At 34.4% G+C, this 17,652-nt stretch overlaps 1 protein-coding gene across 1 annotated transcript in view; it reads left to right on the forward strand.

Moving 5' to 3' along the window:
* The window catches only part of DPYD (dihydropyrimidine dehydrogenase), an 856,217-nt gene that overhangs the window by 411,844 nt on the left and 426,721 nt on the right, over positions 1–17,652 (forward strand). Inside the window, exon 13 of the mRNA XM_039460876.2 lies at positions 16,855–17,070. Coding sequence (XP_039316810.1) covers positions 16,855–17,070 — 216 coding nt within the window. The remainder of the gene's footprint in view (positions 1–16,854; positions 17,071–17,652) is intronic.

Below are 17,652 nucleotides of genomic sequence, written 5' to 3' on the forward strand. Positions count from 1 at the left end.
TCAGCCTCTTTTATTTACCTTCGTCACTCTCACCTTCATCATACTGACTCCTTTATGTTACATGGATTTGCTGTCAGGCACCACCCTGAGCTGGTCACCGTGCCTTTATTACGGTAATCATTGACATCTTGTCAGCAGTATCACCACCTTTGCCCCTGGATCTGTCAATATGGCAATTGTTACCTTCTTGATTGACTTTGAAAATTTGTGGGCATATTATTTATTATTTTAGGGGATCTCTGTCTAACTTAAAATCATTTCTTAAAAGTTGATTTACTGTTTTTTTATTTGAACAGACCCTTCTGTTTGTATGCAGTAAACGCTATAATAATCTACATGCTTTTAACAGATAGTATTATAACTAGTAGAATGTAAAAAAAAAACCAAAGTATCACTGTAGTTTAGTGATATGATTTGGATATGTGTCTCCACCAAATCTTAATGTTGAATTACACCCCAGTGTTGGAGGTGGGTCATGGTGGGGGATGATTGGATCATGGGGGCAGAATGAAAATATATCTCAGGACAAACTAAAACAAAAACAAAAACTACCGAAAGACTAATAAGGCCGGGCGCGGTGGCTCAAGCCTGTAATCCCAGCACTTTGGGAGGCCGAGGCGGGTGGATCACGAGGTCGAGAGATCGAGACCATCCTGGTCAACATGGTGAAACTCTGTCTCTACTAAAAATACAAAAAAATTAGCTGGGCATGGTGGCACGTGCCTGTAATCCCAGCTACTCAGGAGGCTGAGGCAGGAGAATTGCCTGAACCCGGGAGGCAGAGGTTGCGGTGAGCCGAGATCGCGCCATTGCACTCCAGCCTGGGTAACAAGAGCGAAACTCTGTCTCAAAAAAAAAAAAAAAAAAAAAAAAGACTAATAAAAAAGCAGTGCTCATGCAAGAACAGCACTAAGAGATGTTGTATAGCAATAAATGTCTGTATTAAAAAAGAAAGAAGATCTGAAATAGATATTCTAAATTTAAACATCAATGAACTACAAAACAAACAAAACTTAGCCCAAAGTTAGCAGAAGGATGGAAATAATAAAGATTAGGGCAGAAATAAATGAAATAGAGAATAAAATACAGTAGAAAAAAATCAACAAAATTAAGAATTGGTTTTCCAAAAGAGAAAATTGACAGTGTGTTATCTCAGCTTAAAAAAGAAGAGACAGAAGAGTCAAATAAATAAAATGAAAAAATGAAACAGGAGACATTACAGCTGATGCCAGAGAAATTTTAAAAAAGACCGTAAGGGACTATTATGAACAAATTTGACAACCTAGAGGAAATGGATAAATTTCTAAAAACATACCACCTAGCAAGACATAATTAAGAAGAAATAGAAAACCTGAAAAGATCAATAACAATTAAGAGGTTGAGTCAGTAATCAAAAATCAACCCAAACAGGAAAGCCTAGGACCAGGTAGCTTCACAGTTTGATTTTACTATACATTAAAGAAGAAATGAATATCCTTTCTTCCTAAACTCTTATTAAAAAAAATAGAAGAGTAAATACTTTCATACTCATTTTATGAGACCAATATCACACTGTTACCAAAGCCAGACAAAGACACCACAAACAAAGAAAAGTACAGGCCAATAACCCTGATGAATATGGATGCAAAAATTTTCAATGAAGTATTAGCAAACCAAATTCAACAGCACATTAAAAAGATCATATCCTATGACCTATAAATGTCCATAAAGCAAAATTTGTTCCTAGGATGCAAAGCTGGTTCAACATACACAAATCAATAAATGTGATAACACTTGTATTAACAGAATGATGGGCAAAAAACAGTTGCCAAACCAAAGAAATTAAAGGCATCCAAATCAGAAAACAAGAAGAAAACTTAAACACAGATGGTGTGATCTTATACATACAAAACCCCAAGGACTGCACAAAAAAATGGAGAATAATAAACAAATTCAGTAAAGCTGCAGGATTCAAATCAACATATAAAAAGCAGTTGTGTTTCTATATGCCAACAAGAAACTATCCAAAAAAATTAAGAAAAAATTCCATATACAATAAGACTAGAAAGAATAAAGTACTTAGGAATACACTGCACCAAAGACATGAAATACTTGTATAATGAAAACTCAAATACTGAAAGAAAGTAAGGCAGACAAAAGTAAATGGAAAGACATCCTATATTCTTGGATTGGAAAAACGAATGTTAAAGATTCCATTTGACCTAAAGAAATGTACAGAACAATGAAATTCATATCAAAATTGCAAATACTTTTTTTACAGAAATAGAAAAAGTAGTTCTAAAATATATATGAATCCACAAAATACCCAAATAACAAAAACAATTTTGAATAAGAACAAAGCTAGAAGCATTATCATTCCTGATTTGAAAATAATTACAAAGCAATAGTAACCAAAGCAGTATGGTACTGGCATAAAAACAAACATGTAGACCATTGGAACAATAGAAAGCTCATATCCTACTGTCATGTCATGTACAGTCAACTATACAACATATACAATGACTTTCAACAAGAAAGTCAAGAATGCACAGTGGGGAAAGGATTGTCTCTTTAATAAATATCAGATTGAGAAAAATGGCTATCCACATGCAAAAGAATTAAATTGGACCCTTATCTTTCACCACAGACAAAAATTAACTCAAAATTAATTAAAATCTAAAACATAAGAACTACAACTGTAAAAAGCCTTTTAAGGAAGCATATGGGAAGAGCTTCGTGACATCGGTTTTGGCAGTGATTTGATGGGCATGACACTAAAAGAGGAGTCAACAAAAGCAAAACTTGATAAGTGAGACTACAGCAAACTAAAAGAGCTTCTGAATAGCAAAGGAAACAATCAACAGAATGAAAAAGCAGCCTTTAGGGTGGGAAAAAATATTTACAAATCATTAATTAACCAGCAGTTAATTTCCAAAATATATAAGAAACTTTAAAAATTCAATAGCAAACCATTTAAATAGTCCAATTTAAAAAAAGTAACAAAGGGCTTGAATAGACATTTCTTCAAAGAAGCCATACAAATACAGGTACATGAAAAAATGCTCATCACTGGTCATCAGGAAAATATGTATCAAGACCACATTGAGTTATCACCTCAGACTTGATACAATGACTATTATCAGAAAAACAAAAGTTTGACAATTTATGGAGAAAGTGAAACCATTGTACAACTGTTGGTGCAATGTAAAGTAGTGGATCTGTTATAGAAAGCAGTATGGATGTTTCTCAAAAAATTTAAGATAGAACTCTCATATGATCTAAAAATCCCACTTCTGGGTATATATCTAAAATAATTGAAATCATTATCTCAGAGACATATGCATCCACATGTTCACTGCAACGTTGTTCACAACAGCCAAGATATAGAAATAACCTAAATTGCCACTGATAGATGAAAGGATAAAGAAATTCTGATTTATACATCCAAGGGAATATTAGTCAGACTTAAAAAAGAAGGAAAATGTATCATTTGTGTCAGAATGGATAGACCTGGAAGACATTATGCCAAATGAAGTGGTCATCACAGAAGGACACATACTTCATGATTCCTTCTACTTGAGGCACATAAGTAGTCAAATGTGTAGAAGTAGACAATAGAATGATGGTTACCAGGAGATGGGTGAGAGGGATCGTTGGGTATATTGGATATAATGTTACAGTTATACCTGATGAGTAAGCTGCATCCAGAGTAGTTCTGAATAACATAATGCCTACAATGAAAAATAAAGTATTTTCCATGGAAAATTTTGTTAAGAGTGTGGATCTCCTGTATTCTTACCATGAAAAAGGAATGGAAGGAAGGAAGAAAGGAATAAAGGAGGGAGGGAGAGGGAGAAGGGAAAGAAAGAAAGTGAGAAGGAGAAAAGAAAGAGGAAGGAAGGGAGGGAGTTAAGGAAGGACAGAAGGAAGGAAGGGAGATGGAGGGAGTTGGAAGGAAGGAAGGGGAAAGAAGGAAAGAAGAAAGAAAAGAGCAGGAAGGAAGGAAGAGAAGAAAAAGAAAAAGAAGGAAGGAAAGAAAGGAAGAAAGAAAAAGAAAGAAAGGATGGAAGAAAGGAAGAAAAAAAGAGGTAAAGCAAGTAACAATAACAAAGGAACACAGGGAAACTTTTGGAGGTGATGGATATGATGGTACCTGGATTGTAGTGATAACATGAATGTATGCATATATCCAAATCACTGAATTGTATATATTAATTATGTTTATTGTAGACTAAATATGCCTCAATAAAGCTGTGGAAAAGAGATGTGTAATAATAATGCTCTCAGCATATTAATATATAAATAATATTTAATGAAGCAGTTTTATAACCATTAATTAGTAAAATAGACTACTTAAAAAAGAGAAAGAAAGAAAAGCTACTGTGTTTACTGCTGTGTTCCTTGCACCTGGACACAATGCCTGCCATATAGTAGGCACTTGATAGATATTATAGATAGATTTTATATGCTAAGGAAATACTTTACCTAATGGGACAAATGGGGTTTAGGAAGCATATTTTACAAGTTCACTTAGCTCATTGGTGATACTGCTTTAGGTTGCTAAACGAGCTGGTACATGTCAGTTGGAGAAGATTTTACATAGAAATAGAAACTTGGAAAAATAATGTGTCAGAAAGAGAAAATAGCAAGTGTAAACATCCAGTTAAAAACAGAGTTTGGTAAAAGGCACCTGTGACTGTGATGTGTATATTTCTAGAAATTGGCGTAAGTTTGGATAGGCAGACAGAACCATATCATGAAAAAGCTTGTAGGCTATCATGAAAAGTTTGAATATTAACAAAATCCAATGGAAAACTAATGAAAAATTTAAGCAGTTGCATAACACAATCAAATTTCTGTTTTAAAAACTCTACTCTGGTAAGAGTAAAGACTAGATTTGAGTAGGAGGTAAGAAAAATGCAGAAATCAGTAAGAAAAAGCCTCAGTAAGAGATAATAGCGGCAAAGAGAATGGAGTCAAAAATAACTAGATTTGCTGTAGAATAGAAATGGGAGTTGAGAGAGAAGAAATATCAAAAATAATACAACTAACAGGTTTTAACTTAAGCTTGAGGGATGGTAGTGTCATAAAGTAAACGGGGGAAAACTGGGGAGGAATAGGTTTAAAAAAAAAAAAAGGAGGAGGAATTTTTGCATGATACTACATTAAGTTGTTAAAGAGCTGATAATTGAGGGTGGAGGTAGAGTTTAGATGGAGAAAGATCACACATGGATTTGAATTAATATTGTTTAATTTTCAGAGTCTAGATGTGCTTACCATTTATGCCATGGAGCCAATTAATGTTATTTAATTTTCTATTCTTATTTTATGCTCAGGTTACAAGTATCTTACTAAGAGGAATGTGAATATAGTCTTTTAAAGAAATGAATAAAATGGAATTATTATTATGTAGAAACTTCTGAAGCATCATAGCAGATTTCTTATCAAAAAGAAATTTTATTATGAATAATTTCTCAAAATGGAGAAATGAAATCTGTTTTTATGTTATAATTGTAATCACTGGAGCTAGGCCCTTCCATCATGGAAACAGATAATCCAAATTAATTTCTACCTTGTGAGATTTTTTCCTCAATAAGATATTTCTTCAAAGAGCAAAGTAACTGAGCTTGAGTTAATTAATGCATTAATCCAGTCTGTGAGTTAATCTAGCCATAAGCAGCTACACAATGTTATTTATTCTTTTCCTTACAATAATTTCAGAATGGATGGTTCTATAGCAGCTGTACTCCAAGATAGGGTCCATTGTAGTATATACAATGAAATATAAACAAAATGAATAAGTGAAAGCTGTTTGATTATTTTGAATTGAATGGAACATAGTGTTGATGATTTCTTCTTCAATCAAATACAACAAACACTACCACTAGTATTGTTTTAGTAGTGCTTTTCTCTTCCTTTTTTTTTTTTTCTTCAAATTTCATTTTAGTAAAGCAAATTTGGAGAAAATGCAACTGGGATATATACTTATCATGTGAGTTGGTTCTCCCCAACAACATAATCATTATACATGCAAATGTGTCTTCTAGTATTCCATGACTCAACCAGGTATAAGAGATGAAACCAGTGGTAACAAGTAATAATTTAATAACAAAATAATGGGTTATTATAGCTTAAGACTTTATTTTTATTTCTAGTCTTGAATAAATGGCATGATTTTCTTAATTACATTTGAATAGTATATGGTTTTTATTTTTGATAAGTTTTTCAGTGTGTGTGTATATGTACTTTTTGTGTTCAATAAAACCATCATGAATAACTTTCAAGTTAGTTTCCTGTTTTGAGGACACTAATAATTTAGAAAATTAATATTTATTTAAGATAGGGGCAGCTTGATGTAATGTAGTTAGTGTATGCTTTCAATTCAAGTCTTGCTCTACCACTTACTAATCTTTGGACAAGCAGTTTACTTTCTTTGAGCCTCACTTTCCTCATCTTCATTAGGAGAATAATACATACCTTAAAATTGTAATAAAAAAATACCTATCACTGTGTCTGGTATAAATATTACTTGCAAATGGACAAGTATCTTGTTGATTTTAAGTATAAAATAGAAAACAATTTGAAAGTGTCCTATTTTTACAGTAGACCTTAACATCTGGACATGCGTTGATGCTTGTCAGAGGTGACACTTTATTAGCAGGTGGGAGGCCCACATGAGCACCTTTAAGACTATCTTCCAAACTGAAACAGCCGTTGTTCTCTCTCTCTTTTTTTTTTTTTTTTTTTTTTTTTTTTGAGACGGAGTTTTGCTCGTTACCCATACTGGAGTGCAATGGCGCAATCTCAGCTCACCACAATCTCCACCTCCTGGGTTCAAGCAGTTCTCCTGCCTCAGCCTCCCAAGTAGCTGGGACTACAGGCCTGTGCCACCATGCCCAGCTAATTTTTTTTTTTTTTTTTTTTTTGCCTTTTTAGTAGAGATGGGGTTTCACCATATCGACCAGTATGGTCTCGATCTCTTGACCTCGTGATCCACCCGCCTCGGCCTCCCAAAATGCTGGGATTATGGGCGTGAGGCACCGCGCCCGGCCAGTCCTTGTTCTCTTGAACAGACCCCTAGTAGCCATGTAGGTGAATAACCAGACACCTAACACCATCTTGACCAAGCCTGAATCTCTTACTTGAAAATTAGCAATTAGGAAGAGAACTCATATTACTGGAGAGGTGATCTCATCCTTGAATGCTCTGTATAATTTCTTTAAGGGATTTTTTAAAATGCTAATATTTGAATCCCCCTCGAAGGGATTCTGTTATAATTAGTAGGAAGCTACCTGGTCTGGACGTTATGATTTTTTGTTTGTTTGTTTGTTTGTTTGAGATGTAGCCTCACTCTGTTGCCCAGATGGGGTGCAGTGGCATGATCTTGGCTCACTGCAACCTCGACTTCCCAGATTCAAGTGATTCTCCTGCCTCAGCCTTCCAAGTAGCTGGGACTACAAGTGCATGCCACCATGCCTGGCTAATTTTTTTTTTTTTTTTTTTGTATTTTTATTAGAGACGGACTTTACCGAGTTATCCAGGATATTCTTGATCTCCTGACCTCACGATCCACTTGCCTCGACCTCCCAAAGTGCTGGGATTACAGGTGTGAGCTATCACGCCCGGTCTGAACATCATAATTTTTTAAACTCTGTACATGTTTCTGATAAGTACAGTAAAAAGTGACTGGGCTAGACCCATACAGTATTAATCATTCTGGATAAATAAGTAGAGGAAGCCAGTTGGAAGAGGGAGAAGAATAAAGTCGCTGTACATAGAAAGAGAACAAAGCATGAAGAATCTTACTTTCTCAAGAATTCCCAAGTCTTCCTGGAGACCTGGCTGCATTTCTGTATGAATTTCATGAGATCCTCTTGTACCTCATGCTAAGCCCAGTTTGTCACTTGCCGCCAAAGGAGTTCATTCTAAACTGGAAGTCAAAATTCCAGTAGAGAGAAAAGTGCTGTATTTTAGGCAAGACTCTGGCAAAAGTGTGGCATTGGTGAATATTAATTTCATTTAATGTGAGTGAATTATAGAATGTATATATATAATTTAATTACCCAGGGCAATTACTTACTGTTCCCACTAGATGGCTCTTGGAGAGACTGTCCTAAATTCAGCAATCTTCCGGAGCTCAGAGTTGAATGCCACTCTACATTAGAATCATAGAATAATGGACTTTTATAGATTTGTAATAAAGTCAGTGATTATTTCATCTAAACGGAACATCACCTTACTGGGAACTAATTTGAAAAAGACACAAAATACCCAAGGTCACTAGTCTAATACATTCAGTAAATAGGTTGAGCATCTCTCTGCCAAGTCGTATGCTAGGTGCTGAAATTAAATCAAGCAGTAGATACCAAACAAGTACAGAGTATGATTAGGAAGGAGCTTTGCTTGTGGAAAGTTGAGGAGGTTTTGGGTTTTCTTTTTTTTTACATTTTCATCAGCTTTACTGCAATAGAATTTGTATATCATAAAATTTGCCAATTTCAGTTGTGCCATTTGGTGAGTTTTGACCGATGTATGGAGTTGTGTAACCATCACCACAATCACTCACAATAACTGTTGAGTAGGAACCATCACCTTACTCTGGTTCCTGTGCTGGGAAAGACTGAGACACGAAGCAAAGGGATGAGCCGAAAGGTTATTGTGGTAAATTCAGTGAGAGATAACCATGCTTAGGCCAGGTTTTAGTAGTGGAGGTGAGAAATGGAATAAATTTTGAAAAAAGAGACAATAGGTTTTTCCAACAGGTTATATATTGATAAGTTATCATGGCCCCAGAGCTTTATGGGAATATGTCTTAGAACATGACCAGTTCTGATTTTTGAATAGGCCTTTTCTGAGTTCATTTCTCTGCAAGCCCTTTGTGAAAAAGGTGCCCAGCCAAGACTTAGAGTTTATGATGCTAATGATCATGAAGTCATGGAATTAGGGCTTGGAAAATATCTTAAAGGTTTTCTAGCTCCAACCTCACACCCATGGCATGAGTAATAGATAATTTGAGTCAAATCCAGTAAAAATGATCTCATATCTCCCAGGGAAGACCCTTCTCCTAGTGGACAGCTCTAATTCAAAGTTCTTTCTTATGTGGAACATAAACATAACTCACTGTAGTTAATTTTTTTTTTCCTGCATCTAAGGGACTCAGGTGACTACATTCCTGTAGTTCAAGAGTTTTAGCTTGATCCTAAGTTTCTTGGCTTTCGTTACCTTTCCAGGGCCTCTTACACACTTGAGGTTTTGAAACTTAAACACTTTGCCTTCACTACACCTTCACAATGTCTTCTGTCAAGAGGCTTTCTAGACATTTTTTTTTTTTAGTTTTAAAAAAGTACATTTATGGTTAAATTGTGATATAATGTACATAATATAAAATTTACCGTCTTAGACATCTTTTAAATGTACAGTTCCAGTGGCATTAAGCATATACATCATGTTTCTCCAGAACTTTTTTAGTTTGTAAAACTAAAACTGTATACCCATTAAATGATATATCATCTACCCCTGTCTCTCCTTTTCACACTCGATGAGGTTTTTTAGTGGAAATGACAGCAGGACTGACTTCTGAAGGCTTAGTTGGAATTTTCAGACCATTAACACCAGGAGGAAAGAACAGTCTAAGCCAAAAAAAAAAAAAAAAAAGGCAAAATGCATAGATGCATTAATGATACTGTTTTATTTGAGAAATCATAACTAGTTCAATAAGTGGAAACATAAAATATTTTGAAGGAAGGATAGGAGATGAGATTAGAAAGGTTGGGAAGGGGGAAGGGCCCAGATCACAATTGGGATTACATAATGCGGAGGTTATGCTTTATTCTGTTCATAGTAAAGAACGTTGAAGGAGTTTGCAGATGAAAATGAAATGAGAAAAAATAACTGAAACACGTATATATTTGGGACTGTTCATGGTCTATGCTTGTCATGGAGTTAATTTTTACAAATTTTATTGTAAACGAATAAAATCTTTGCTCAGTCCCTTCAAAAATTCTGAGGGTGAAAAAAGCGAACTTTTTAAAAATAGTCTTTAGACATCCTTTTATTTTCAATTTATCTTATGTCTAAGAAAGACTTGGACATTTAGCTTTTCTTTCATCTCCATTTCTGCCATCCTCATCTCGGTTCTTTAGAACTTCAGATTCTTCTGCTTTTGTTGTTTTCTTTAGTTTTCATTGAGTATTTTCAACAATCAAAGAGGTCATGTTGATGTCCAGGTTACAAAATGGTTCTTGCTTTAGAATAAGAAGGGAAGGAGGGAAATAGCAAAAATTCAAGTTCTCATTTTTAACTCTTTCAGCTATGCTAGTGGATTCCTCAGTTTCAGAACATATAGGTAAATGAGATACCTAACGAAGGATAACTAGAATGCTAAAAGCATTTTGTATTAAAAATAATTATAAAGATAAAAATGTTTATCCTAGAGAAAAAAAGGGAGAGGTAGGAAGTATGTTAGTTCTTTAAATATATACTTGAGGTTTGCCATGTAAAAGGTGATTTTATTACTACAAAGGAAAGAATTGCCTTCAGGAATAAGTATTTCATATAGATGCATATTTTTAATTGCAATGAAGATAATAATTTGGCTAAGATATGTTTGATCACTGTCCTCAAGGAGCTTATGTTGTATTTGAAGAGAAAATTACCATGTATGGCCAAGTATGATGACAACTGAGTAGTACCATATTTTAAATTGCGGAATAACCACATAAATGTCTTCTTTTGAGAAGTGTCTGTTCATATCCTTTGCCCACTTTTTGATGGGGTTGTTTGTTTTTTTTATTATAAATTTATTTAAGTTTGTTTTAGATTCTGGATATTAGCCCTTTGTAAGAGGGATAGATTGCAAAAATTTTCTCCCATTCTGTAGGTTACTTGTTTACTCTGATGATAGTTTCTTTTGCTATGCAGAAGCTCTTTAGTTTAATTAGATCCCATTTGTCAATTTTGGCTTTTGTTGCCATTGCTTTTGGTGTTTTAGTCATGAAGTCATTGCCCATGCCTATGTCGTGAATGGTTTTCTTACAGGGTTATGGTTTTAAGTCTTACGTTTGAGTCTTTAATCCATCTTGGGTTACTTTTTATATACGATGTAAGAAAGGAGTCCAGTGTCAGTTTTCCGCATATGACTAGCTGGTTTTCCCAACATCATTTGTTAAATAGGGAATCCTTTCCCCATTGCTTGTTTTTGTGAGGGTTGTCAAAGATCAGATGGTAATAGATGTGTGGCATTATTTCTGAGGTCTCTTCTCTGTTCCATTGGCCTACCTATCTGTTTCAGTACCAGTACCATGCTCTTTTGGTTACCATAGCCTTGTAGTATAGTTTGATGTCAGGTAGCATGATACCTTCAGCTTTGTTCTTTTTGCTTAGGATTGTCTTGGCTATACAGGCTCTTTTTTGGTTTCATATAAAATTTAAAGTAGATTTTTTAAAATTCTGTGAAGAAAGTCAATGGTACCTTGATAGGGATACCACTGAATCTCTAAGTTACTTTGAATAGTATGGCCACTTTCACGATATTAATTCTTCCTATCCATGAACATGGAAATATTTTTCCATTTGTTTGTGCCGTCTCTTATTTCTTTGAGCAGTGGTTTGTAGTTCTTCTTGAAGAGGTCCTTCACATCCCTTGTAAGTTATATTCCTAGGTATTTTATTCTCTTTGTAGCAGTTATGAATGGGAGTTCACTCATGATTTTGCTGTCTGTCTGAAGACATTTATGCAGCCAAAAAACATACAAAGAAAAACTCATCATCACTGGTCATAAGAGAAATGCATATCAAAATCTCAATGAGATACCAGTTAGAATGGCAATCATTAAAAAGTCAAGAAACAACAGATGCTGCAGAGGATGTGCAGAAATAGGAATGCTTTTACACTGTTGGTGGGAGTGTAAATTAGTTCAACCATTGTGGAAGATAGTGTGGTGATTCTTTAAGGATCTAGAAATACTGTTTGACCAAGCAAATGCCATTACTGGATATTTACTCAAATGATTATAAATCATTCTTCTCTAAAGACACATGCACACATATGTTTATTGTAGCACTGTTTACAGTAGCAGAGACTTAGAACCAGCTCAAATGCCCATCAGTGATAGATTGCATAAAGAAAATGTGGCACATATACACCATAGAATACTATGCAGCATAAAAAATGATGAGTTTATGTCCTTTGCAGGGACATGGATGAAGCTGGAAACCGTCATTGTCAGCAAACTGACACGAGAACAGAAAACCAAACATCACATGTTCTCACTCATAAGTGGGAGTTGAACAATGAGAACACGTGGACACAGGGAGGGGAACATTATACACTGAGGCCTGGCAGGGGTTGGTGGTCGAGAGGAGGTACAGCATTAGGAGAAATACCTAATGTAGATGACAGGTTGATGGATGAAGCAAACCACCATGGCACATGTATACCTAGGTCTCAAATCTGCACATTTTGCACAGGTTTCCCAGAACTTAAAGCATAATTTTTAAAATGTGGAATAGCAAATAAAAATAGGTAGCTACTTCAGAAAAGTATATAGATAGTATTAAGGAAATGTCTTAACAAGTATATGCTTAAATGAATCAGTTGAGTTTGGAAGGATTATGAAGAGTTTAACACATGAAGAGAGTCTTAGATTTATTTGTATTTTAGGCAGGTAAAAATGCGTAAGATAATGTATAGGGACAGATAACAGTGTGACGAACTATCAGTAGGTTAAATTTTGTGGTTTTTTGGTGGTAGCTGGTAGCTTTATTTTTTGTTTGTTTTTTTTTTGTTGTTATTTTTTTTATATAAAAGTCAAGGACCTCATCTGTGTTGTTTATCTTTATAACCTCAAGTTCTTAACAAATACCTGCTGAATAAATAATGAAAATAGTTCTATGTGAACATAAATAACTGAGTATAACAGGTATTTTGGCACTGTTATAAAAATATCAGAATATGCTATGCAAAGAAATTTTAAGTTGGAGGCACAAAGCATTTTTGAGAAGGAATGATTGAAACATTTTATTTCTAAGGAGTGGCTTAACACAAGCCAACAAGACAGCAAACTATATATTTTATTGTGGCTTTACCAGTAAGTGAGTAACTTACAGGTATTCAGTTAACTTTCTTTGGCTTTAGTTTTCTCCTTGTAAAATAATGCTTTTAAAGCAGATAGTTGCTTCGATTGTTCTAGTTCTACATAATAATAAATAGAGCTGAAAAATTTGATTCAAGACAGTCTATGGAGGAAACTAAAGGGCAGGCTCAAACTTTGAGCTTCACTTAATGGGTTTTTAGAGTATCATGGTGATATGGTTTGGCTGTGTTCCCACCCAAATCTCATCTTGAATTCCCATCTGTTTTGGGAGTGACCTGAAGGGAAGTGATTGAATCATGGGGGCAGGTCTTTTCTGTGCTGTTCTCATGATAGTGAATAAGTCGAATGAGATCTGATGGTTTTAAAAAGAGTAGTTCTCCTGCATAAGCTCTCTTTTTTTGCCTGCTGCCATCCATGTAAGATGTGACTTGCTCCAGTTTTCTTTCTGCTGTGATTGTGAGGCTTCCCCAGCCATGTGGAACTGGAAATCCAGTTAAACCTTTTTCCTTTGTAAATTGCCCGGTTTCAGACATGTCTATATCAGCAGTATGAAAGTGAACTAATATACATGGCTTCTTTTAAAAATTGTTTTAGTATACCTTGAAATCTATTTTATTTAGTGTACCTTCAAATTAATTTATTGTTGAAAACATGAAAATTATAATAATCAAATATTTAAAAATTAGTCATCTAAAACCTTGATTCTAAGTTATAATTCTCCTAGCATGTTGATATTCATCTTTTGTGATTGATGGATAAATAGAAACCTACAGCAAAATAGATATATATTTTTCCACTGAAAACTTGGGATTTACATATCATATTATATTATTAACCCACTGTTTGTTTCACTTTGTACATAATAAACCCTTTTACATGTCAATACATCACTTTCTTCTGTATCATTTCTGATCCTAGCATAGCATTTCTTTTCACAATAGAACCATTGTGGAACTAATTCCTGTTGTTCAACACCTAGGTTGTTTTCTTGTATCTGTTGTTTACTGACACTACAAGATGACTGGAAAAATAGTATTGTCTGAAATTGAAAATCTAGATAACATATTCATTAGCAGGGAATATGATGAGATAAAAGAGTTGAGGTTAAAGTGTAAGAGCAAAGCATTTACATCCAAAAGTCTTGAAATCTCTTGGAAATCTGAGTTTGGAGATTGCAATTGAGATTTGGGAGGAATTAACCTTGTGATGAGAGCTGAAAGTAGACATGCTTGAGTTCCCTGAGCAAGGGTACAGAGGGGGAACAGGCTTTTAAAGTTCAGAAAGGAGGCATACTTTAGGGCAGGGATGTATGATGAAGTTAAACAGACTGAATTGCTGTAGCATGACAAAGACAAAGCCAATAATAGCCCTGTGTTGCACAGTATGAAAATAGACAGCCTGTGACAAGTGAAGATTTTAGATCATATTATAAACACATATAGGTAAGTAGCATTTTTGTGAATAAAAGAAAATATGTATAAGAAGCTGTATTTCTCATTTGAAAGAAGTGTGTGTGTGTGTGTGTGTGTGTGTGTGTGTTATAGTTTGTTTCATTGTGTTTGGTTTTTGTTTTCTTTTGAAGCTGAATCTTGCAAAATTTGTCCAAATCATTTTCTAAGTGTTAAGGCAGGAACATTGTTAGGAATTTCAAAGCCTTATTTATTTAAAACTACATTAGTTAAGCAAAGCAAGTTGAACTGCACATATATATATGCCTCCTTGGGCTGTTGCCTGATGCCATATATAGCTACAATTATGAACAAACCAAAATTCTTCTGTAAGATTGAAAAAGTTAGATATTTCAGCATACAGCCATAAAAAGAGAAGAATACTTGTAGGGTCATTTATTTCACCTTATAAAGTATAGGTATGTAGGACCACATGTAGTTCTGCTACTGGCATCAAAGGCAAGTTGGCTCACATTGTTTCTAAGACAGGGAAGGTGCTTCTAAACTTTTACCAATATTATTCAACCAGTAGTGTCAGGAAATTCTTCCTTGGTCTATCACTAAAACTTGCTCATTTCAGTTTAAATTATGATTACAGAGAGCTAAGAAAATACCATCAGCAAGGTTTCATAAATTAAGTACAAAAAGGATGGTTAGTGGGACCAGCGAGAAAAATTCTAAAATTATTTTCTTTTGTGTTTGAATCTCAGTATGTTTTAAAGTTGTTTGTTCATTTAATCGATAATTCTTTCCATACTGCCTTTCAAATCAAAAAAGGATGATATTGTATGTGTTCGATTTACTACTAACTGACATTTTGCCAGCTTTTGTCATTATGAACATCCATGTGTGAACACACACACACACACACACACACACACCCTCAAATTATATATTTTTACATATTTCCTATATTTTACAGTATAGCTTCTGTTTTTGCTAATAATCCTTTTAATCATATTGTAATCCTATGTGAGGACAGAAGAAATCATGTTCATAATCAGACTAACCAATATTCAGAAATGTGTCTTGAAGTCCAGAACATCCCTGGGAGAATGTGCCTGCCTGCCGTAACTGAAGCCTGGATGCCACCAGGCATCTCTTTGCCTGTACCAGAGATACATTAGTGTTTCAGTTGACAAGTTTGATGCCTTTTTACGTATTAAGTGAACTTTGCTTTGCATTATAAATGGTGGAGGGCTAGAAATAATTTCTATGCAAGTCATGGCAATCTTTATCTACACAAGACACACTCCTTTAAAATTAAAGTTCTGCTGAAATAACTTTTCTTTTAAGTGATGATTCACAAGAGAAAGGATTTCTACTTTTGAATTAACTAGCCCTGTCCATTCAGTAACTGCTTTGGCTGAGAAAATTCATCCTTTTTGTATTTTCCAGTGTTATTTGTCTTTCGGAGATAAACAGAGAGAAAGAAGGGGAGGGAGGAATGGAGAGAGAGACTTTACAAACAAAAGGCCTGATGCGATCTTTAATAACCTCCCAGTCATAAAAGGAGACAACATTTAGCAAGCACCTATGTAGATGTTTCAGTGTGCCATTTGCTAAGAATAAGTGTTTTTATTAAATCATTCCAAGAATACTGCAAAGAAACATTATTACAGTGATAATTTAACAAAGATAAATTTACAGTTTTTAGTGCCAGTTGAAGATTTTGACATAAACTGTTTGGGACCTATTTGGTTTCAGAAAAAAACAAACCCCTGTAATGCACATGAGTACATTACCCATGTTCCAAATTAAATGTCTCCCTGCAGCTTATGATTTCCTGAATTTTCCAATATTCCTGTGAGGTAGAAATTAGGCAAGCAGCATTCTTGCTACTATACTGAAAACCATAGAGAAGAAAAGACAGGGACATATAAGTTGACTTTCCTAAAATCCCCTAAACAGTAGTGAGATTACTGGAAATTGAATTTAGGCCTCCTGACTTGCCATTGCCCATATCTCTGAGCACTAAAGGTATTTTCATAAATTAAGTACAAAGAGGCTGGGTTAGTGGGACCAGGGAGAAAAATTCCAAAGTTATTACCTTATGTATTTGAATCTCAGTATGTTTTAAATGCAGTTGTTTGTTGATTTAATTGATTTTGTTTCTGCTAATACTCTCCATACCACCTTTGAAATTTAAAAAGGATATTATATCCATTCAGTTCACTGCTAACTGACTTTTTGCCAGTTTTTTTTTTTTTTCATTGTAAACAGACTGTTCTAATATATGTTAATTCATATGCTGTGTTGAAGTGATTTTTATAAAATATTATCTGGACAATGTAGATGTGATATGAGAGCAGTTATTGGTTTATATTTTGCAGTCACAATATGGAGCTTCAGTTTCTGCCAAGCCTGAACTGCCCCTCTTTTATACTCCTATTGATCTGGTGGACATTACTGTAGAAATGGCCGGATTGAAGTTTATAAATCCTTTTGGTCTTGCTAGTGCAACTCCGGCTACCAGCACATCAATGATTCGAAGAGCTTTTGAAGCTGGATGGGGTTTTGCCCTGACCAAAACTTTCTCTCTTGATAAGGTAAGAAAATATTATTGAAGTCATATAAAAATGTCTATCATATATTTTAATTAAGGTATAAATATTATAATGGATTTTTTTTTACTGAGAAATACTACTTATTAAACTATTTGACAAGACCTATCATTACATATTAGTCCTTAGTTTCTTTCCTTTCTGTGTCATGGAAGGAGGGGGAGGCATACATTTCTCATTTGGTATTATCTAGGCAACATCAAACATATAAATAATACAAAGTGACTTTTTCATTTAATAATCACAGACTCATGAAAAATTCTTATTTTTGTATTATTAATTGTTTCATTGTTTTTGGATGCCTCAGCTCAAAAATAGGGACACAATTGGTTTGGTTTGCACAAAATTCTGGGATTCAATTTATGTCGAAAAGAATCTCAGTGTAATTTATTGGTACTGGTAATAAGCTAGATTTTTCATAAATTTTGAATACAGAAACCTTTCTCAAAAACAAATACCCTGAATTTCATTTAACATTATGACTTTGTACTCACACCAGAAGTGGGATACCTTATACTTAGGAGGAAATAAACTACATATTAAAGTTGAGATTGAGTCTTTAAAGTA

The sequence above is a fragment of the Saimiri boliviensis genome, chromosome 11 (assembly GCF_048565385.1).
Source record: "Saimiri boliviensis isolate mSaiBol1 chromosome 11, mSaiBol1.pri, whole genome shotgun sequence".
Taxonomy (NCBI): Eukaryota; Metazoa; Chordata; class Mammalia; order Primates; family Cebidae; genus Saimiri; species Saimiri boliviensis.